Source organism: Sturnus vulgaris, chromosome 2 (genome assembly GCF_052056855.1).
Source record: "Sturnus vulgaris isolate bStuVul1 chromosome 2, bStuVul1.hap1, whole genome shotgun sequence".
NCBI classification, from domain to species: domain Eukaryota; kingdom Metazoa; phylum Chordata; class Aves; order Passeriformes; family Sturnidae; genus Sturnus; species Sturnus vulgaris.
In genome coordinates, this window is record NC_142244.1 from 98,032,012 (window position 1) to 98,057,069 (window position 25,058).

At 36.7% G+C, this 25,058-nt stretch overlaps 1 protein-coding gene across 1 annotated transcript in view; it reads right to left on the reverse strand.

Moving 5' to 3' along the window:
• Positions 1-1,367: 1,367 nt before the first annotated feature.
• PUDP (pseudouridine 5'-phosphatase) overlaps positions 1,368-25,058 on the reverse strand; it is a 63,803-nt gene continuing 40,112 nt past the window's right edge. The window contains exon 4 of the mRNA XM_014884526.2: positions 1,368-1,953. Coding sequence (XP_014740012.1) covers positions 1,777-1,953 — 177 coding nt within the window. The 3' untranslated portion in view covers positions 1,368-1,776. The remainder of the gene's footprint in view (positions 1,954-25,058) is intronic.

Below are 25,058 nucleotides of genomic sequence, written 5' to 3' on the forward strand. Positions count from 1 at the left end.
CCTAAATTCAGAGCAGCCTTCTCGTAATACAAGGAAATTATCCAATTTGATATATTTCAGGATATTCATGGATACTTATTACAAATGTAGGGATTTAAGTGCTGAATACAATAATTAATTTTATAAAACTGTCATAAAGCTATATAAATACTATAGCTTTATTATATATATTTTACTTTTTAGACAAGGTAAAAGACATTGCTACCATCATGTCATACATGTAATTGTGGACTCCACCAAAACCTATGTATCTAGTATTTTATAAGAGGCCCTTACTCTTGTACTGACAAGATACCAGAAAGAGACAGAACTAAGAAGGACAGCTGACAACATAAATATTTAATGGAAAGTATGGTAGCCAGAAAAATACATTTTAAGTATTTATCTAAACCAAATCTGCAATTTCTGCACTTTAAAATTGCATAGTTTAAAAAAATCTCTGTAGAAAAATTGGTGAAAAACAAGGGCTCAAGGACAGGGTAAGAATGGAAATTAAGTACAGCCTACAGAAAGCTATTTGGATAAAGGAGTTAGGGCCATAACTTTATCAAAACTGAAGCAGAGAGACAGAACACGCTTATTTCACAAGAATGAAAGAGAAGGCTACATGACACATGGACTATAAGAAGGATATAAGGAAATGAAAAAAACAATATGCAAAGCATTTTGGCTAAATTCCAAGATCATATAACCTTGTATAGCTCCTAGCAGGTGATCAAAATATCAGAAAAGATAACGACAGAATTACAGACTAATGGAGGTTTTAAGGGATGTCTGGAAGTAATCTCATTCAATCTCTAAGAAAACAAAAAAACACAGAAAGTACAACAGTATCCTTGTTGCAAAGTGGGGGGAAAAGAAAGGACAACACAATACAATTGGAATAGATGGGCAAGTATGGTGATGCCTTAAGATTTTAGCCTTTATATTTTTCAGATCCTGTGCTGCATTAGTGCTTAACTCTAAGCTTCATATAAAGTGTTAACTACAGTCTTCACAGTGTGGTCAGACAAAACAATTTCTTGGGGCCTGAAACCCAAGGACACCTTACAGCCACAGGCCCTAAACAGTATAAACAAAAGTGAATTGGAGGGGGGAGAGTGAGCTGGGTGAATATGACTTCATTACCTGAGGCTGTAATTGGACAGTTAACCTCTGATATGCAAACAGACCAAACTTATGAAAAACTCGTGACCATCATCCATCTTGGGCGTAGCTTCTGGAAGGCTTTTGACTGTCCAACGTATATATATTGAAGGCCTTTAATATCCACTTTATTCTTTTGACTTTGTATACCCTCTGTTCTAGGTAGCCAGGCCAAGGCATCAATGAGATGAGGAAAAAGATGAACATATTGACAGCAATAATGGTGTCAAAAATATTTTAATGGGATAAAAGGCAAACCAGAACAGATTTCTGATCATGATGTAAACAGTAAGTAATTCAAGGGGAAACAGAACAAGAAGCTTCCAATGCAGTTACAATAAATTGTCTAAATAATTTCATAATATTCCCAGAAAACATTATGATGTGAATAGAACAAGGCTGGATTCACTTAACAGAAAGATGCTGCTTTAATTTAGCATTTATCAAAAGGACAAATCATAAACATTCCAGACAATTCATGAAAGGTAATGCGTAAAAGACTGAGTGTTAACAGGATTTTTTTGCTCTAGTTTTGAGAAAGAGAGTAAAAGATGGTAATAAAACCAAAATAAAATTTCATTTAATTTTTAATTTATCTCCAGTCAAGAACATGTTCATAGGCATAAGTCATCAATCATATGCTGGTAAACCAAACAGTTCTGGTTGGAAATCTTCCATGGACTTCAGCAGCAGTGTTGCATCCTTTTTAAGATCTGGATTTAATTTTTCATCTGGAATCATAACCACTTGCATTCCTGCTTCCAGGGCTCCTTTGACTCCCTGTGGTGAATCTTCAAACACAAGACACTAAGAAACAAGAAGGTGAGGGGAAAAAATAATTATAATGTTACTGTGAACTTCTGATAGTTTGTTTTAAAAGAGAGAATGATCCTGAATGAAACTTAGTAGGAAAACTAAATTTCATTCTTTGCTTAGACACCCCTAACTAGAACAAGAGCGAACCTCTCGGTTTGTATATCTGCATGGTAATTAACCTTTAATTAATTTCAATTCAAAAAACATCAATACACTTACTTAAATCCCAGAAACTGGTCATCCAGATGTTCCTAAGTGCTTTTATAGAGATGTGTTTAATCACAAGCTTAAAGTAAAATTAAGCAAGTGCCTAAATACCTTTATAAGAAGGCAATTTAACTTTTCCAGACCATCTTTAAAACCTGCAAAATGGCAAAAGCAGTGTTTTCACTCACAGGTATAGCACTTCCTACATACACAAGGTATGGGGAACACAAAACTACCTAGGTCAACAGTAGGACTTTGGATGAGTGGAGACGGACACTACTTATCAGAAGAGTGCTGTCAAAGTCAAACTCTATTTGCTTAATTCTTCCAAAGCAACGATGAGAAAGAAAACAAGCAATTATACAGATATATATATATATATGTACAAAGATACATATATATGTCTTCCAATATATATAAGATAAATATATTTAGAGAAGAGAGAGTTTAGTTAGGTAAAACTTTCGTGCCGTACAATAGCCACAAATCATTCCAGATTGCAGTTTGGAAGCAAAGTTTTTAAAAACAATCATACATTATTTATGTGGATTTTGTAATTTAATGTCAGAATATTGAATAATAAACAAATAAGATATACATATAAAAATCATATGGTCTGAAATTTTATATAATGAAAGATAATGTTTCTTGAACTCATTCCAGAATTTATATAATGAAGCATTTCTCCCTGCCTCTTCCTGTCCATGACCTGCAAAGTCAGTTTGAATTTTTGGTCATGGATAACCCAAAGCAACTTTTGGCATCCAATGACCTCAAAAATCCTGACCTACACTGATGCATGGTTTCTAACACTTCTCCAATTCATGCTGCATTTATTATCAGTATTATTAGCACTGCTACTACTACTAATGCCAAAATCACTGCCACAAGTAATTTTAGTAACTGAACACAGATGTTGGGATGGTTATGGCAATTTTCCTCACATCTACTAATCAATGATCTCAGGAACATGGTGCAATTCCTGAAGCTGTCCTGTGCAGGGCCAGGAGTTGGACTTTGATGATCCTTGTGAGTCCTTTCCAACTCAGAATATTCTATGATTCTATGAACATACAACATCATACTGCAGCTTTTAGGTTCTCAAACACACAACTATTTCACTGCAGAACATAAAGGATGCACAGTGTTTGGTCTGGCTGTTCTGGTGCTCTAAGGAAACCAAGTTGCAACTTGCAAAAGCTTTACTACATTCAAAGAAAAAAAAAATCAAGATGTATTAAATGTCTGCCCTGTATAAACCCATCTATCAGGGACTGTAGAAGGGGAAAAATGAAAGAACCCTCTCCTGATTTCCATTCTTTTAAAAATATTGGTTCTTGCCTTTCAAGATATCAGAAACAACTTGGAGACTGTCAAGAGAAAAGTAAAAGATGCTTTCTACCTTGCATGTAATAAAATAAAACTTAATTAATGAATTTTAGTGAGCCAAAGGAATCACACCGATCTCTTTTCTGCTCATTTCCTTCATACAATCACTGCATTCCATTTTGAACAATGGGATACTTTCAAATGTTGATCATTATCACTATTACTAACTACAAATATGTAACTGGCTGATCCTGGAAAGCTTTGTGCAATTGCTATTAGAATGGAAGCATGGCTCTGCCTATAGGTTTTGTTCTTAACAATGGCTTAGTTCATGACCTTAAGCACTCTGAGGACAATAAATGAAACTCTGACAAGCTTTGCTTCTTGAAGAATAAGCTTAAATGTTGCACAGAAGAGCATTATCAAGACCTTTCAGAAACCTTTTCTGATCCAGCTCATACAAAAGAATGTACTTTGCTGCTCTGCCTTGAAAGACCTAATTGACTTCCACGACGTCACTAAGCTTACTGTACAAGAGGAGCTGATGATTACAGAAGGCAATATGCATAATGAAAAGCTTAACTAATGCCCTGGAACTAGACACAATTAAAACTCTTAATTACCAAAGAAACCAGGCAAATGACCCATAATTACAGTGTCTTGCATGTTACAGGAAATAAGTGTACTAGGTCTTCCTTAAGTCTGTCTTTCTACTGCAACTTATTGTCAACAGCAGTCACAATTTTAATGGATGATGAAAGGTTTACAGAGGTTCACACACAAAATAGATTTATTACTACATGGAGATGTTATAAACTCTTCACTGTCCTGGACCACCCACACACTAAATTTAGAGATACGAAAGCAGCCAAGTTCTTTCCCATTTTGCGTAAGTATTGCAACATCAGCATCACTCCAACTGAGAGACAGATGAGATTTATACAGACTTCAGCTGAGATTCTGGCTGCTCCTCTGCATTATTTCTAAAACTTGTGTCACTGATCAATATTACTCCTATGAGATCTCTCAAAAGGTCATACTAATATAGGACAGTTCTCACTTTGGAATTAACTAAATGCTTAAAAAAGTATAGCAAAGTGTATTAATTTATATTTCACTCTATGAATCTAGAAAAAGAAAAATTAATCACTTAACCAGAGAAGAAATAATATTACTGCAGCACCTTATTACCTCATCCTCCTACATTAAATGTATGAATATAAGAAAAGAGTTAGTTAGGCTCTTGGTATGTACAGCAGGCCCTCTCTACCCTATACACTGCAAAAGTCTGGATGGAATAATTATGTGACTTAACAGGGATATCCATAAGTATTATTGTGGTTAGTGATAACCAAGAAGGCTGGAAGGATAAAAGATTAAAATCAGTTTTAAAATTAAGATTTTGGGAGACCTGTGAAAGTAATATATATGCATAGGGAATGCTTATCAAACAAGTATCCCTTGACGACATATGATACCACTGTATCAGCTCTAAAACAGACTGAAGGATGAGACTAAAGATGCCATGATTTATACACAGAGAATTCATCTGCAAGTTTAACACTACCATCTATTGTTCTGTAAAGAAAGAATGAAAAGAAAGTTTTCATCATCTGTCCTCAAATGACATAGAAACATTTGGTATTGGAATGTGACATGTTTTGGGCTTCTTATGGATTGCATCTTATACTCTGTAACTTCTCTATTTTTAATTGATGCTTTCCTCCTTCATAATCTTATCAACTGGTCAAAAGCTTGATGGGTGATTTGTAAAATTTGCATTGCAGCAATATTTGGTACCCCTATACATTATGTATATGCTCACAATACAGTCTTCTATAAGTGTTTAAGGACTAATTTAAATTTCACCATATCTCTAAAATAAGCCCCAAGACAGACTTCAGGAAGAAATTCACCAAGTACAGCCAGGTCACATGGATATCAGAATGACATTTGATTTATGTAAACCAGAAGGTGCTAAGGCCTTTCATTTCTACAGATAACTTGCTGACTGTTCATTGCTGGAAGTATTTTTACTTTTTTCTTTGTGAAAAACTAGCCCATACTATATGGTTAAAATTCAAAGCTAAGTAGCATTTAAGAAGTAAATTATCAGTCTCAAAGACATTATTACTGCAATGACTGTTTGTGGCTTGTTCAACAACTTTTGTAATTTTTCCTTGCTCAATGTTTTTTAGATTTTCAAAATAATTCCAGTACTAACTGACTGCATTACTCATGTGAGCAACCCAGAAATTTTCAAGAACCTAATATAATTCAGAATACAACACAGATTCCTCCATATACTATAGAAAAATGTTGAGATGCTTAAAAGGTTCTGTTTGTCATTTATGGGAGGTGGTGGAAATTCACAAAAAATAGAGGAAACAACAATTTTAACATCATAACACAGATGCTGGGCTGTTTTTTCGCTCAACTTGTGTTCTCATTTTTCCTATGTTTTGATTTTCCAAACACCTGGGAAAACAGGAAAATGTATTTCTGGGTGACCCATTTACCACAAGAATTACTTAAACATTATTGAATGAATTCATTTTAAGTAACTGCAATATTTGCAACTTTGATCTCCTACTGTGTTAATTCTCTGATGAAATAAAAAAAAAACCCATAATGAAATAATGCGATTAATGTTTCTCTCCTAATCTTTGGATTTACACTCCTTCCAGAAACAGGTGGGAAAAATTCCAATAGTGAATACAATAATGAATTACATTTCATTTTATTTTAAGGACATGCCAATTTGACCAGCCAGGGATAACAGAATTCTATTAAATATGCTGTTATGAGAGTAATGCAGCTTAAAGCCCCACAACTTAGTTCCATTAAGGAAAATGAGGAGTAAGCCAAGATGCTTTCAAATGCTATAACAAATGAATAAACTGCAAACCTAAAATCAAATGAATTAAGCACCAGAATATTCAGCATACTAACTACAGCCACCATTCTTTATGAGTCAATGATTCATATTAAGAACTGTTTGGAAATTACATGCACATATGCTTTTTAATTCAGATTTTTATTAACTCACTACTAGGAGTACGTTGCAGACCAATAAAAGAATCAAATTATTTACTATAAGACTTACAAAACAAAAAATAATTTGCATAATTTCAAAAAAGAAAAAAAAAAAAAAAGGGTTACATCTGCACATAATTAGATCACTCTGGGTTTCTAGCTCTTACATAAATGCCACTTCACATTTCAGACCACACCAGCAGTTCCTCTCTCACAAACCAGTTCACAGAATGTTATCTCAAGGAAGGCCAGAAGGAAAAAAATGGTTTGTATGGAGAAGAAGGAGGAGAAATTTCATATTTCTTGCTAGTTTTCAAGACTTGATCAAATGAAAGGAAGTGTTTCTGTGAGTGACAGTCAGCCCCAGACACAGCGGCTCTGTGAGGCAGGGAGAAGGTCACATTTACATGCGGGGTTACTCTGATCATTCCGGATGGCTGGAGCACTCTTTTCACAGAGCACTGTGTGTTTAAGGACAGCACACTGGGAACTTTGTATGGTAACTTGTGTTACAGGCCTCAAGAAATTCTCAGGCATTTCTGAAACAGTGTCCAATTATCCCAGCAACAGCAATCTAACTCAATCAACTGCAGCTTGGATTAGCCATAGAAGGGTATTGTTCTTTTATGGAGAACACAAGACAAATACTCCAAGATCTTCTCTACTGAGGCTACTCATATTGCATAACATGCTGGAGTTTTATGTCACTTATCTCTAAAGGTAGCCTATAAAGTAATTCTGTACAATGAAATAGCTAATTTGTGCTGCCTTCCACAGAGAACTATCTTTATCAAACCCACTGACTTCCTTGACATGTAATACACAACACATTCAAGCAAAGCACCTTGCATGCAGAGCTCAGAACTCTAGGACAAAATACACTGAGGGGGTGCATGAAGGCCATTTGGAAACACCCTATTCAACACATGTCCAGCCAAAGCAGGCTGCTCAGGCTTGGTCAGGAGAGCTTTGAGCATTTTCAAGTATGCTGATTCCACATACTTCCTGGACACCTGTTCCCATACAGCAAAACCATATGGTGAAACCAGCCCTATGGTGAAAATGGTTTTCCAAGAATCTAGGAGTTTCTTCTGTTCTACCTTCTGTCTGTTGCCTACTGCATGATCACTCTACACCTCGGAGAAGAGGCTGGGCTCATCTCATGAGCAAATACATCAGAAATACAAACCAGGTACATCCAAAGGAGGAATTGTTTTGATGCATCCAAATTCTAAGTTTCAAACTGAAACTGGAAGTAGGCAGCAAAAGTATTTCTTGAATAACAGCAATGAAGTTTTTTCCACAGGGAATGTGGACAAAACCATAGGTCAGGCTGCCAGAGCAGGTACCCTTCCTGCTTGTTTTGGGTAACTGGACACCATCACTTGCCTACAGCTGCCTCAGCAGGTGCTGCAGAAGGTACTTGATTCTCATGGAGAAAGCTATTTTTTTTTAAATCTATTTTGGCAATAGTTTGTTTTTGTTCAATAACACCTCCTTGACCAGTGTTATTTTCCCACAGAGAAAGATCAGCCTGCATAGTGAAATAGACATGAATTTGATCGAAACATTATTTCGCGATTGTGCAACCTCTGATGGAAGCGTTAATAACAGCCCCTATATGCTTCAGACATAGGTCAATTCTTAATTTCTTCAATAAAGAGAGAAAAGGTGAGAAGAGGCATTAACCTTTAAACAAGTTTTCACAGAGAGTGCAAAAACGCCATGGAAAAGGTACTTTTTCTCCTATTCAGTACAAGCTTCTAACTGAACCATACACAGAAGTGTCACCAGTCTGGAGTGACTCAGTGAGATATAGCTGTGTTACACTTTAACTCTTCCTGATCAGGAAGAAAAGAGCCTTTCTCTCAAAATTCAAAGCCGAAAGTAATTGTAGAAAATATTTAAGATTATCAGCATAAAACTCCAAGCAGAAAGCCAGAAACTACTGCCTTTAAATAAAACAAACAAAACACTAACAAAATTATACTAATTATTTTATATGTATTTCAACTACAGAGAAACAACCCCAAAAACATTTAAAATGGCAATTCTCTCTTCTCAATATAGATTTTCAGAGGAAAGTGAAGAAGAATGAACAAAACTAAGTTGGAAAAAGTATTAACTCCTAAAGTTAAGAGGAATATAAATGTTCTTGTTGGGCAGTATCTGAATCATACAGGTTCATTCCTTCAGCCTACCATCTTACACCTGGCATGCCTAAAGCTGATTGTATGTGTGAACCCACAAAACGGCTGTGCAAGTATTTATGAACATGCTCTTTCAAAAGTAAAGCACCTGTGGGCATTGAGTTATGGTTAGTAATGTCATAATTCCATCATTTATTTTTGTAACAGCAATCTAAAAATACCACATCTGAAATGAAAAGCCTCATTACATAAATAATCAGATCTATTTAAATAACTCCTCATGATTTCAAAAGATGATTTCTCAGCCTCTTAGTTTGCAAAGCTTCTTTGACTCTGCCAGCAAATGAAACTCAAAATTTCTTACAGAATTCTTTACCTGAGAAATTATTATTTCTGTGTGCTAAATACAGTATTTCTAAAGAATTTGAAATCTACCACCAAAAGTAAAAGAATCAATTATAAAACCCATATTTCTACATAAACTATGTATGATACAGTCTTTTTGAACTATTTATTATGAGAAATAATTAATTAAATGGACCCACTCTCCTAACCCTGAAGGATTAACTGTAAGTGCACTGAAGTTCTACTAGATCAATACAATTATTATTGGTAAAAACAAAACTTTTAATAAGAATATATTATGTATTAAGAGGACACTTAACAAAAAGTCAAAATTATTTTTTGAAAATTCCAGTAGAGAAGTTGTGCTTTTCACATTGATCTCTTAGCTTGTTTTTATCAGCATCCTTTGTTTATTTTAGAGAAGCAAATACCTAGGTATTTCAAGCTATGAAAAATGCAGAGAAAGAAAACAAGTGAATATCAAGCATTTTGATGTGAATCAACCATTAAAATAGACTGTTCCTCTAGAAAATTTCTTTCTACTGTAAACTCCAAGCCCAAATAGTTCTGTAAATAAGACAAGCAATATACTTTTAAAATGAATTTACATGTAGAAAGTTATTTGAGTCTTAATCTCAAAATATCTCAACATGCTTTTGTTGAAATTCCCCTAATATGATCTAGCTACTTTACATACCATATAGAAACACTTTTTAAAATGCATTGATGACACACAGTTATTAAGCTGTGCCTATTTTTCTATGAGACCAGCTCTACCAGCTAAGTGAATGCTAACAGTCACTTCAGCCAAAGGCTCTCAGTTCTTATTTTGACTCAGGCATGCTTACAGGAAGAGTAACAGGTCATTTTCCATGAAAGGAATAAAGTGTGCATATAAATGAATGCACAGGAGTAAACAAAGAACAAAAATAGAAAACCATGTTTATTTAACTCTGTGTATGTATTCATGTGGATAAATACATGGTGTATGTGGTCTCCATACAGATAATCTCTCTCTCTGTGGCATGAGGCTTAGATATATATTGGATTAGTGACTAACAGAGCCATGACACTGGCTAAACATGAACATTACTTTGAGAATACCAGCCATGGTATCAGTTATTAGTTATCTTGTCACACAACTTCTGCCATAACTTCTTCTGGGTACTCAGTTCTTCAAAGAAACAAATTTATCAGTATCTGGGTTCACATTAGCTTTTCCTAATATCATTTTTTAATCTAAAACTCCCTCCCATTCTGTATATTTCAACCACAAATAATGTTCAGATTCAACAGGGTATAAAGCTGACAGATGGCAGACAATTTCAAAAGGAAAACTACCATGTATTTGCCTGTAAAACAACCTCTCATGGGCAAAGTCCTCAAAACACTTCCTCAGGCCATATGCTCAGGTGAAAACTACTGGTTCACCTAACATAATAATGATTTTATATTAAAAGTAAGAATCACATAGTGAATCTGCTGATCTGAAGTATCCTGCATTTGCTGACCATCAACAGTTTGAGTGAGTTTTTAGAAAAGGGATGAGAGCTAATTTCCCATTTAAACTGTGTCCACATCTCTGAGACTGTTTGAATTGTTACTCTAAAGCTTGCTGCCACATTATTTTGCTATGCAATTATTAACAACTTATTGCTATGTAATGGACCTCACATAATATACATATATATAAACAGAAAATATGCAAATGGTATATAAGTATTGTATGGACTTAGAATCACATGATTCCCAGATGTCTGGTTACAGTATGGTGTTGATAATGCCAAGGTTGTAGATTTGAGCTCTGCATGGGCCATTCACTTAAGAGATGGACTCATGTTCCTTATGTATCCCTTCCAACTCAAAATATTCTGTGATTCTGTGATGAGATTGGAAGCAACCTCTGAAGGTCACCTGAGCCAACCACCTGCTCAAGCAGGGACACCTACAGCCCAGGACAACATCCAGACAATGTTTGAGTATCTCCAAAGAGAGAGACTCCACCACCTCTCCGGGTAACCTGCAACAGTGCTCAGTCACCCTCATGGTGAAAAAGTGTTTAATGCTCAGAGGGAACCTCCTGTCTTTCAGTTTGTGTCCACTGCCTCTGGTTCTTTTATTGGGCACCACTAAAAAGTGCCTGGCTCTTTGCATTCTCCCTTCAGGTATTTACTTACATTAATGTTTCCCTGAGCCTTCTCTTCTCCAAGCTCACTTTGCCTTTCCTGGCACATTGCTGGCTCATGGTCAACTCAGTGTCCACCAGACATTGTAATTACCTTTTTTCTGACTGCAGGAAATCAGTTGGGTTTTCTTTCCTGTTCAAATATGTGCAGCTAGATTCACTGATGCAGAGACAGAAGGCACTGTAATGGAACTTCTAAATTTAAAGGTCTGAATGACAAATGTACAAAAAATACAGACAAAACTTATCACTAAGTGACCATTAGAAAACCTATGATGAGAATATAAAACACTCCATTAGGAAGTGTCTCAGTCACCCCAATACTGATATAAACACATTTCTTCACAGTTAAGTCAAAGACAAATTGCCTTCTCTGCAAATGCCTGCAATCAAATTACAGAGAAGCACCTGAGTGAGAGTTAATGTGCTTATAACACACACTTGTTTGGAAAAAAAATCCGAGGTGTCTCTGCATAAACACAGTCCATTCTGCTTTTCTTCTATTTATAAACAAATTATGTGTATTTATATATTAGTTAGACTACCATGGCATACTGGAAAGAATGATTTTACATTGCTCTAAACATCACAACACATGACCTGAAAGAAAGTACCTCTAATACAGTAATATAGTCAGTTCAGAAAGATGCCAAGATATTGCCAAGAATCTGGATAAACTGACAAACAGCTGAGTGCTACAAGCAACATTTTACTGATAACTTGGAAGCTTCAGCACCCAGACATTATATAAAGATTCCCTAGGGAAGCCAGACTGAAGCAGGTGTGTCAAGGTGAAAAAGTATCACTGCCACACGGTCCTCTGAATTATATGTTCTGGCTACCTGGTAAAATATGCTGTGACTACAGAAAATAAAAGAGGACAGTCTGCCTGTCAGACGAACAAATTTGTGATTCAGCACACAGGAAAAGGCTCAGGTAATTTTTTTTTCTCTTTTTGTTTTTTTTTTTTAAGAAGTTGTAGTGTTCTATTATATGATATTTCTATTATATTTCAAGTCTTTGCTAATTGATTCCAGCTGCTTCTAATGAGCTATAGGTAAGATTCATCATTGAATGGAGAAAATAGATAAATAAAATAACAAGTATGTCTAAAGACTGAGGACTGAAAATCTCATCCACACATAAAGATTGAGATTTATGTTCTGGGTCTGCAGATCTTTGAAGGTGTGGCTAGAAACATCAGTTTCATAGTCTTCAAAGGTTTGTAAGTTCTAGTCTCAACAAGAAGAAAGGTGTGAGAAAAGACACTAAAAATTGTTTTTCTCCATTTACCCTGCATCTACAGAAAAAAAACACTTCAATACTTTTAAAGCCATAGAGAACAGTCTCCTTATTGACAACAGAAGTAGGAATTTAACAGGTAGTTCTACTGGATATCAAGATGATGGATTAAAACTGGAAAGAAACAATTACTCTGTCTAGAAACACTGTTATTATACGCTCAACTATGCTCAACTAAGTCACATTTTTACTTTGCTACCAAAAGTAACAAGAAGAAAATCTTACAAAATCAAGTGACAACTGTCCTTTTTGAGCTAGTTCACATAGATACCCAGTGTCTTACACCTCGATGAACAGCAAAGATGTTGCTCATGACACTCAAAATGTTTTTGTCAATCAGATGTTCTTGTGCTTTCCACTGGTAGCGCCGCAGGCTTCCAGCCAAGGTTCTCTTCATTTTTTTCTACTTCTCCTATAAACTTAAAAAGTTTTTCTCTCTGCTTTGGTTGCCTTCCTGACTACGTTCCTTGAAGAAAAGGAATACAGTTCAGGTAGGCTCGTCTTAATAAGAATCTTTCCTTACAAACACTCTGTGGTTATGAAACGTCATATTACTACTAATTTCAAAGACCATGTGTGGAACAAAAGCACTTAAAATTGCCAGTTTTTCTACAGAGAAGGATCTGTACATTTTCATATGCAGAAATATGTACATATATGCACACATTAGTTTATATGACAGAACTGTACAGAGGAAGAAGAATGGCAGAAACAACAAGGGCACGTGGGGGGAGCCTGAAACACCCTGGGCCAGCTGCTCCCAGACACACTCCAGCAGTCACACACCCCATCAACCCACCAGAAACTAACTCCTGTGCTGCAAGATGGGACAGGATAGCCCCAGCAGCCCTGTGAGGCCCTGGGCCAGCCACTCTGGGTGCCACCAGGCCAGACCCGCACAGACATGCAGAAGCTCCATGGGTCAGGACACCCTGTGGGAATGTGAGTGAGAAGGGGCTGATGGGGTGTCAGTAGGGGTCATCTGTTCTTGGCCATTCCTGCATCAGTCTGTGTAGTCTGTCCTGTCTCCTCCAATTAAACTCCCTTTCTAACAATTTTTATCAGAAAAGGGCGTAAACTGTGCACACACTTGTGCATGGAGTTCTCAGTGTCAGTCCTGCCATGGGACCAGGAGTCCCACGTGCCCACAGTGCAGCAGTGCAGTGATGACGGGTGGGCAAGTGAGGGTGTGAGGGCTAGCAAAGAGCATGCTGGAGTAGCTGGCAAGTAGGTGAAGTGTCCTGGAAGCCAGGCATGACCCTATGGGCAAGAGCACAGTCAGTCCTGACTCTTGGAGGAACAGGGTAGGCACAGGGCAGCCTTGGCCAGCTGTTGCATCTGGGATGTCCAAGAGATCTGTCCTCAGACGGACGCTGTGGAATGATGGAAGCACAAGACTGGGATCCAGGGAAAACTGAGTACCTAAATCCAGCTGCTGGAAGGATCCTTATTGCAGGGTGAATGTGGGGTAGACTTGTCTCGTATGTCTATGCAGGAAAGTGACATAACAGTAACACCACAAGATCAACATAGGTATAGGTTTGAAAACAGGTTTGATTTAAATTCTCTAAAATTTCCAGGCTTATTCATAGCTGCAAAAGTTACTGGAAGCTGTCTACACCATGAACATGGGTACTTGTCGAAGAAGTACAGCATTTTAAACATTTAAGGTGATTTTGGTTTATATTTTCCACACAAACAAGCAAACAAACCCCACCCGAAAAAACCATACAAACTGCATGGAAGACCCATAGATAAAGGCTTTGCAAATAAATTGAGAGCCATGGTCAATTGAAATAATACTGAGACCCTTGCTGTATTTATAAAGAAGTGCAAAAAGATAGTTGGCTTATTTGGTTTTGTCAGGCAACACAAGCTTTTAATATCTCTAGTCATTCAGACCTTTGACTAAGATTTATTAACCTGCCAAACAAAAGCAATTTTACAACATATACAACTGCAGTTCATTTCAGAACATTTATTGCTCTGTAAACAGAAAATCCAGGTTCTGCTTAAACAATCTATTCCTTTTCTTCCTCTTGATGCAAGAAGGAAGGCAGGGTAGTAAGAGAAATTCTAAGTGAAAAAGAAAGAAGTATTTACAAACTTATTTGCACAAATATATAAAAAAAAGCATAAAGTTAGAAATTTAAATAGATTTTTATCTCAACTGAGAAAACATCCTCCACCTTTGAGCAGTATGGAGAGGGGAAGGGGAAATAGAATAGGGGAACAGCTTCACATTTAATTTGCATATTTTCTGCTATGCAGCTCAGCTCAAATGGCTCTGAGAGATGTTTAGAAAGGAGGCAGTTTATTAGGAGGCTGAAACAGGAACATGATACCTACCTGGAACACAACCAGGTTACCCAGTCTCCCTTTATAGAAAGAAATGTGATGCTAGGGAATGGGTTACTGCTATTTAGGGATAGAGCCTCATCTAATAGCCTGACAAAAGGGAGGCAGCCACAGCTCCATGCCCCCACCCAAACAGTAGCAAGGCTGAGCACATATCTCCCAGCAGGCACCAGCAAACACACATAAATATATATATAAATAAATAATAAATAAATAAATATGTATGTGTGTGTGTGTGTATATATATACAGATACATAAGGCTAGACACACAGATCAGTGCAGTTATACTCAGCACTCCCAAGGACCCACAGGGTCGTTCAACTGCCTCATTCTCTAGAGCTCATATGCTTGCACTCAGCCTGGCCACTGGCTCTGCAAATGCCTGGGCTAGGCCCCTGTGACCTGCAACCCTAGGCTGTGGCTGGCACCTCATTTTGCCCAGTTGCTAGCACCCAGACTCGTGCTTGCTCCAGCTGCTGGCACCATGAACAATGGGCCTCTGCCTGGGTCTGGTTTCTGGCCACCTACACAGAGACCGTAGACCAGATGCCCTTCAGCCAGGAAGAGTTAGAAGTGGAATTTGCTAACACAGGAGACACTGCACTGGTAAGAAACCGTGCATGGCCAGACAAATGTCTGGCCTATTTACACATCCAATGTTTTTTATTCTCTTATCCCTCTACTTCCCTGTAATTAATCCTGATCAAACCAAAAACTCTCTTCCTCTGCATCTCATACTGAGTGCCACACCCTAGGCAGCATCTCCCTTCAGTCCAAAAGGCTTAATCCAGAATTGATTTACCTTGATAGCATTTCTGGGACATAGCTGGGAGGGCCCAAACAGGCTGTCCCTCCCTTTGAGACCTTAACTGAGCTTCTGTCTACCTTTGGGACTCTGTGCTGCCCTGGCCATATGGAGATGGGCACCTGATGGGATGATGACTTCTGTGACAAGTGTCAGAACTGTTGGGAAGGTGTGATTTGGGATCCCCCATGTGCTGTCACCTCTTAGCTCTTCTGTGAGCCTGCAAACAAGCTTTTAACACAAACACAAACATCTGCATCTGGTAGCAGATCTTCCTTAGGATCCATCCAATTCTATGCAAGTCTATGCATCACATGCTGATTGATTCCTAATATGCAAGACCAGGAATCCAATTACTTTCTTTTACAGGTCTTTATAACAGGGGCCTGACATGCCATACACTACGCTAAATATAGAAATAGAAGAAAAAGCAATGCTCAAATCAGACATCCTATTTTTCCCTTCTTCTCAATGCTGCTATTATTCCAATGTTCAGTTTGATCCTAAAGCAATACACCACAGCATGTCACAAGCATTATTATGTCTTTATACTGCCGAGTAACTGAAATCCTTTTATTAAAATACAGCATTCTGTGATGGATTTCTTCATCCTTGGACTGACATTGAGCCTGAAGCTCTTACTAGTAATCACTTTACACAAAGCCAGATCACATACTCAACTCAGACAGAGAAGCTAAGGACTCAATTGACAGATTTTTAAAAATGGTGTGAAAGCTGGTGAGACTGAATTGTTCTAGCAAATAATAGACACATTTCAAAATTTCTGAGAAAAACTACACTGAAAGCCTTTTCTAAGTATTCAACTTATAGAACATTTTATTCACCATTCATTAGCACTGCTTTATTTAAACAAAATCAGAGAAACAACAAAGTTACTGCACTAAATAATGAAGAAAATTAAGGCTGTCATTTAGTAATATCACCTGTAAAGAGGAGCTGTAAATATGAAGATATCAATAAAACAGTTTTCCACCAGCCTACTCGTACTCAAAGTCAACAATCATCTTGCAAGCATACTTGCTCTTCTACTGATTGCTAAGATGATAAGGAAAACAAATCAATTGACAGGAGAAAGGGACAGTAATAAATTGTCCAAACACCTTAGAATTAATAGTTAAAGCAATACTAGAATAGAAGATGAAACTCTGACATGAGTGTTTCCAAAGAAAACTTCTTTACTTTGAGAGTCATGCCAAAGTGCACATTTGCAGCCGACTCTTCTTTCCACTATCTTCATGAGATTTTAAATTTAGACATGTAGCATCCTAAATGTTTGAAGAGTTTTTGCTGCAATGTTGGGCCTGTCACATCATCTACCAATCCTCTTGAGACAGAATACTTAGCCTCAAAAAAGTACATGCTTTTATTATTTCAGTATATACATTGTTAACTTATAGACTATTTCCTCACTCTTCATCTACACTCTTTAAAAAATGCTTGAGAAAGCCATAAGGACAAATGGGCTACCACACACTATTAACTCTTTATTATTTATAATGAAGGTATATAGATTTCCTTAGTGCAGTTACAAATTCAAGTTTACATTTTCACCTCCAAGGCCCTATATTATCTTATCCACAATTATTTATGCCTCGCTTTTATTTCTTTCTACTCCCTAGATATCTTCTATCCTTTCACTTAATTGCATTCTTTATCTCTTTCTCCCACTTTCAGCTGTATGTCTTATATCATGCTGACCTCTGTGCCTCGTACAATCTTCATGCCTACATTCTTCATCCTTCTCCAGAAGTATATTTAAAAGTACACTCTTTCAGGAATCATTGGTACAAGCTCTTCTTCCTCCCTTTCTTATTGCTGGGTTATTAAATAAAATTTGTCTTGCTTAAATCGCTTTTGCTCCTTGTTGGACCAGGGCAGCAGAGAACACAGCTGAAAGCAGAACTGTTCTGATTTATATCTTATTTCTATCAGGAATGACCTCTGTTAACTCTGACTCTGAGGAGAATTGAGGGACAATACTTGCTTACCATCTAAAATAAGAAACTGGAATCTTGTTCACTAAAAAAGCCACAATGTTCATTAAATAAATGCCCATCAGTATGTGTATAGTGCTTAGTTTCTACAAACTACATCTGTACTTATAGTCTTAGATGTTTACATTTATTTCATAGTGCTCCAACAATTGTCCAGAGCAGGTTCCACGCCAGTGATCTAGCATACATGAATATGATGTTTTTTATCCCCTCATGGTTTAATGTGTACTTAAATGTAAACATGATGACTACACTGAGCAGCACACTAGCATCAGAAAATCAGGGAAGCATTCCCAGATGCAGTATTGGTCATAGTATGGTAGTCATAGCATTATTTCTGACTTCTAGAACACCTGACCACAGGAATTCCACTTTTCCAAACTTCAAACACCTGCTCCACAATATAACTCTTTATGGAATTATCATATGACCATTGTACTAGTTATTACTATAATTGCAAAAGTACTATCTTCTGAGGAACATCTTCAAAAAACTGTGAACATTTTTTGCTGAAATTAAATAAAAAATCTTCTCAATGAAAATTTTTGGTCTGGAAATTTAAAAACTCACAACTGATATCAGTCTTCAAATGATATATTGTAGCTAATGTAAAGACTGCAAATGCATTCTACCTCAGATACATGATCATTTTTTTCTAAAATGAAAGGTTCTCTTTTAATTTGCTTGGGATAACTGCATTGCTGAAAGTGAAAAGTAGTAAGATAAGTTATATACTATTATGCTTTTTGCCTATGGTAATTTATTGAATCAGTAATATTCTGAGTCTGTAATAGCTCTGAAGTTCAGGAAAATAGGCAATCTCTAATGTCTCCAGCCTGAGCTACAGGATGCAATAACATGTTCTGGAGACAAACTGAATAGATCACTGTGACCAGGTGTCTGTTCAGGAGAAAGAAGATAATTTCTTAATAGAGGAAAACATGTTCTGTAACAGAAGATATTTTCAGCAATGGATGAAAGCTCACCAATTAGTCTTTGTTTGTCAGCAAAACCTTGAGGCTTTGAAGCAACTAACCTATGAAGTGAAGGAGTTACTAACATCAAGAGCCAGTTCCATTACCATGCCACTATCTTAGGAAATAGTTGCAGTTGCATTTTAAAATAACTACGGTGCTTTTCAGGGAAGTGTTGGCTAGTAATCCTTATCTCTATACTTGGTAAAATCTGCTGATAACTCAAAGTTTTATAGGTCATCTGGGATAACATCTGTAAGAAAATTGGAGTGAAAAAGTAGTCTACTGGGCAGTCAAGTGTCAATTGAAACTAAATGGTCAAGAAACATGGCAGTACACATTAGCTGGAAGAAAATAAATTACATATACATTTTCTAACATTTGGTTTAAATACTGGACATCACTGTAAACAGCTCAGTGAAAACTCAGAACTTGGGAGACCAGCTCAGTGAAAATTTAGAGCTTGGGTGATAATGTTTATATTCACAGACATATAAAGTGGTCTCATGTGAAATGCTCTATGTACTATATCCCAAAGACATTATTCTATGTTAAAACGTTTTTGATAGAAGGAGTCTGAAGAAATGCAGTCAGAATGCTTCTGAAGAGAAAAAACCCCAAGCAACCAACCACATCACTGCCCCCACCCCAACAAAAAAATCCCAAACACAACCCGTTCAGATGGTGAGGCTTTGAATAGACTCTAAAGAGCTCAATTTATGGTGCAAAAAGTAAAAAGGGATGTGACAAGCAGTATTTACAATACTGAGTGGCAGATCAATTTCTTCTTATCATTCTCACTCATAACATATAAAAAGCTGACACTGGAACATATACAACATATACAGAATTCATTGTCCCAGGCACACATCAGTATAAAGAAAAACCACACATCCTGTGGAAGAGTTACTACAGCCTATTATTTTTGTTAAAAATTACTTGATATGGGAGCAACAGAATTTAAGTAGATAAATTAACCACCTGTAGCTAAAAAGTGATTCTTAAGCTGTGATTATTAGCTATCATCAGAGATGGTACCAAATAATCTGGACTATGAATGTGAGCATGAACAGCAATTCCTATATTTAGTATCATTTAGAAAAAAAATTAAAAGCTTTGTTTCAAAAATGGAATAGGAGGGAAGCATTTCTACCACTACCTGGAATTGTATTCTACTTTAAATTAGAATCACTTCAGTCTTACTGAAGTTTAACTTGAACCATTTTCTTCTTGGCTTTGGATTATGCTATTATTCTAAGATAAAAAGATGCTGAAATGGAAATATTAAGCATCCTTTTTTAGCAGACCAGTCTTCATGTCTTCAGTTCTTTTGTATACTACAAGGTCTTTTATCTTTATAACACCTATCACAATAATAATAAAACAAAAATCTCCAATACTGCTTAATGGAGTACACTTTGTAATCACCTTCTAAGTGCACTTATTTTGTGATGCAGCAATCAGTCTGAGCAAAAAGCTATGCCCTGTTTAGACTATAAATAATTTACCAGTGTTAATTGATGGTTCTATATGTAGGTTTTCTGCAATCATGCCAAAAAGACAGACTCTTACAAATTCTTTATCACACAACAGAATAAGAAGCCTACCATGTAATACCAGCTCTCAGAAAATTGCCTACAACCGCAGCTCCACAAAGAACAAGTAATTTAAACAAACTAAGAGAAAAAAATAAACTTATCATCCCCTAGCCTCAGTGCATTAAAACAACACATAGCTGACTGTAGTCTTTCAAAGGTTTCCAAAGATTTCCCTATGACAGTAATTTAAAAAGAAGCAACCAAAAAATATTGGCAACAATGCAGTTCCTTCTTTCAGTCTTCATTCTTTGTCCTGAAACTGTTGAAAACCACTGTTACAACAAGCTCTGGGTGATTACAAAGGTAACTCCATATACAGAGAGAATCAGTGCACTAGATCTTATTGAAAGAGGTATTCATTCATGCTTGCTATAACTCAAAAGACATTAAAAACATTTTTTGTGAAAATTCTTGTTAATTAAAATCTAATTATTCAATGACTGCTGTTTGGCATCTCTAAGAAAACGCTCAAGGTCTTGAAAGAAAGAAAAGATAACTGAGTGAGCAAGTTATCATAAAACAAGGATTTTTTCCCTTTTTTCCTACTTACCATGCATAATTAATATGTGATAATACCCATAATGAGTTCCCTAAAACAATTAGCAACACATCTCCAGTGACCTGCTAATCTGAACATAATGCTTTTTGAATTTGGAGGTGCACCAGTCTCTTTGTGCTTACACACTCACCTCACGTAGAAGCAAAGAAGGCTGCAGAGCATAATTTATTATTCTGCATCACATTTCATCAACTCCCTTAGCAGCTACTTGATACATTATCAAGACAAATGCAAGGGAAAAAAAAAGTATTCCTACCTCTCCACCCCCCAAGTAGAGTACCCCAAAGACTAAGAACTAATTATAATCCTTCTTTCCTCTTCCAATCATTAAGATACCTTCAGTGAAAGCAAACCTTGACCAGGTTACTTTTTGTGTGGAATTTCAATGACTTTTTCATCTCCGTAAGACAAATACATCCATAAATAAACATGCACTGCAGTAACAAGGGCAATGTCTGGAACACTTAAAAGTTAAATTACTTGCAAGCCATACAACATCTCACTTTTCTTGCCAGCATGGGGAGGGGTAGGTTGAGAGAGTGGGTGAGTGCACGTGTGAACACACAAGTACACCTGCTTCAGAAGAAAAGGGAGGAAGTAAAACAATCACAGGAACTGAGAGCATGATAATTGAAAAAAAAACCTGAAAACAAACAAATAAACAATCTTTTTACTTTAATTATCTTTTAAGTATAAAATAGTGGCCTATTACGAATTTAGGGAAAAGATGCCTGTGTATAGTAGTGTAGAGGACCGGACTTAAGCATGTTTTGTCTCAAACAGTCAGAGTGTTGCTACAGGAAAGGTGATTAGAGGAGAGGGTCCCATGGAGATGTGGCAGTGCTGTCCAGAGCCAACTTCCTGCTCACCTTCAAGACTTGTGCTCCGTTCCCCCACCCCAACTCATTACCTTTGTGTAGTGGTGTGGTGGCTTGTTTGTGAGCCAGCACCTTCTAAAGAGGTTTTTTAGAGTTGTGAAGTGTACTGTACAAAACTAAGGGCCTGGTAGCTGATACCTTTTGAGTGTAAACATTGAGCTGGCTGCCACAGTTAAGAAGACTGTATAATAAAACAAAAGAGTTCCCTGACATGTGGTCCAGTGCCTTTGCTCCACCTGACAAGAACCTACAACCAACATCACACCCTCTACCCATGGGCTGCAACAAGTAGATCTTCAGAAGTCCCAGATTGTGAGACATGGTTAAATATCTCATGTTCTTTTCTCTACAGATGGAAGGCAAGCTTCCTAACAACAGACTTCATCATCCAGCCTGGGAGACACAAGTAAGGGCTACATGCTTAGACTGCAGCAGCTGAGGAAGGCATTGGATTCAGCCAACAGGCTGTTCACTGATGTATCACAATGGAAGTACATTCCACTGGAGTGCTGTATCTTTGCATCCCAAGCAGTAAACTTCTAGAAATATAAATAAAATGATATTGTTCAATACCTAATTACTTTAAATTGCTCAGTACACAATTTACGAGTATGATTTATTAATAATTTATTCCTTTAAATTTCTCCAGTGTTTGTCTGATATCAATAGCTTCTCCAGTAGGGAGAAGAACCCATAAAAAAAGCTATGCTGTTTATTATTTTGCAGCACCCCATAATAGCAGGAATTCAAGGACTAGTCCAGCAACATACACTAAATAATAAAAAACAAATTGCCATCTAGAAATGCCTTCAGTGACATTGCAGAACAATAAAAGCAAAGGCTTGAGGAATTCAGGAAAAAGTTCTGGCCAAGAACCATTCTGAGCAAAGAGCTGATGTATCATGTGGTAACATGACAATTCCCAAGGAAGTCCAAAGGTTGGGAGACTGAATTTCTCAGGTTCAAAAGTTGCAAAAAGATGTTTTCCTCAATTTTTTCAGGAAGTAGTCCACACAGTGGACAAGACAAGGATGAAACTCTCTTCTGATCTGATTTAAAAGGAAAGCTGAAATTCCAGATTGCTGTTATGTTCTCAATGGAGAATTTTTCTTGGCAGTGTAGAAATGTGCTGGAACTACTTTTCCAATTATGCTTTACAAAAGACTAACTGCTGGGTATTTTTAGTTCCTGATAAAAAGATACAAGCTGTTAAGACTGGGCAATTTTGCATGCATACATAAAAGCAAAAAAATCCATTTCTCCAAAAAGCTAGAAAATCAGAAAAAGGGATGTTCCTTGGACTAGGCACCTCATATTGGTTAGAAGGCAGACAAGTTGAAACATTCTGTTCCCAAGCCATAGATACACCCTTTCAGACTTCACCTGCTATCCACTTTCAACACTTCAGGGCATGTTTTACATGACATAACTAAACTAATCTGGGTACACACAAATGCTGGGACATAGTTCATTCGCTTTTTAATCACTCTATGTACAATAAGAGTAATGTAATCCAAATTTGTTAAGGGAGTGAACCCTGCTTTTGCTGCAAAATACTTAAGCAAGGTGTGAGTACTCAGGAGCAGTGGTTTCAACCTCTCATGGCACTGAATCAGTTGCTGTCCTACCACCTCCCAGGGTGTACCATCCCCACCACGACACACTTCTCCCACGGGAAAACCTCTGCTAAGTTTGGATGCTGGTCACTGTGTAGCACAGGACGCAAGGCTAACAGGAACACTGCCAGAGTACAACCCTGCAGATGTGGGACAACAAGAAAACACACCCCAGAAACACTCAAATATCCCAGACTTTCATTCAGTCCAGTAACCCCATGGCTACACTGGAGTTGATATCAACAAAGCAGACAAGGCAAGAAGTTCTTTACTGACTAACCCATCAAATGCCGAATTAATTAATGAACCAGTGCAGATAAGAATTTCCAGTGGCTTCTGAAAAGAAAGAACGAATTCTGCTTTCTACCTCAAAATGCACCTTCAGCCAGAAGGAGTTGCAGAGCAACATTGATTCTTCTTTGTAATAGGCAGCCACTGGCATATGCTGTGTATGCTTCTGTCAAACCACATGTCTGAGAACAACAGTGATCATCTACAAATTCTTCCTCATCTCTCTTCCTGAATGCAGCCTAGCACTTTATACTCTGACCACTATAATCACAGGTTATATCCACTGGAAAAGAAAAGTATCTAACAATATACTAAAACAGCTGGTAAGAACTGTGAGTCCAAGGATATAAGACAGCAGGGCTTGGGTAAATCAGAATGGTTTATACCATGAATAGCTCTTTAGAAGGCTATTTCAGATGAGAAAAACATTGGTAATCTAGGTCTATGCAAAGAAAGACACAGCCATGGATGTATATTTGAACTAAGCTGAAAAATGTCTGTGTTTTTACATTTAATGCCTTTATTTCTAAAATAAAAAAAATCGTGAATTGTAAACATTTAGGAAAGGGTATAAGCCAATAAAATTGAAAAGGGACAGATTTATGGTGACTAAAACATTTGATTTGAACAGCAGGGATTCCAATTTACAGCTCAGTGCACCACCTAGAATTGCTGTTCATGTCTGTATGTACTTTAAATAAAGTACTCCTAACACATTCAACCTCCAGGTATACAATGAGTAACAGCAATGTTACTAATTAAATATCTGCTTATCTGAAAACTATACTGAGTAAAATATATACGCTACATGCATACATTAAAAATGGAGGAGTTGAGTGGGGGAAAAAAGTAGAAAAAGTTTAAAAATGAAGGGGATAATACAAAAAAATGGTTTTAGCATCCTTTTTTACAAAAGCTCACAATAACAATGTTAGTCACATTAAGTGCTAAATCAGCCTTCTTTATCCTGTTCTAGTTGTATACAATATAGAATAAAATTACAAAATATTTGAATGTCATAATGTTCTGAATCTACAGTTCTTTCCTTATATCTTCTAGAGCAAAAAAGTAGCAGAAAATCTCTTTGAACTTCTCTGTTCTATGACAAAATGCCCACTGAGACTCATAAATCCTAATGCCATTTAATCAGTGTGGAAAAATTTTAATGAGCTCTCTCTAGATTTGGTACAGAGATTATTTGTAACTATGGGATCAATTAATTAATTAGAAATGGAAGAAACTGCAAAGAAATAGTGTTTTAAATTAAGGCAATGATTTACATCACTTGTAACTTTTAAAATAGAAAAGACTGATTCTTCATAAGAGAGTTATGACCATTTGTATTGCTACAATCTATCTGTTTAAAAAGTGGATATAAATGGATTTATTTGCTTTTAAACTACTAGTAAGGTCCTTTATTCTACAGAAAAGCTATAGGCAAATCAGC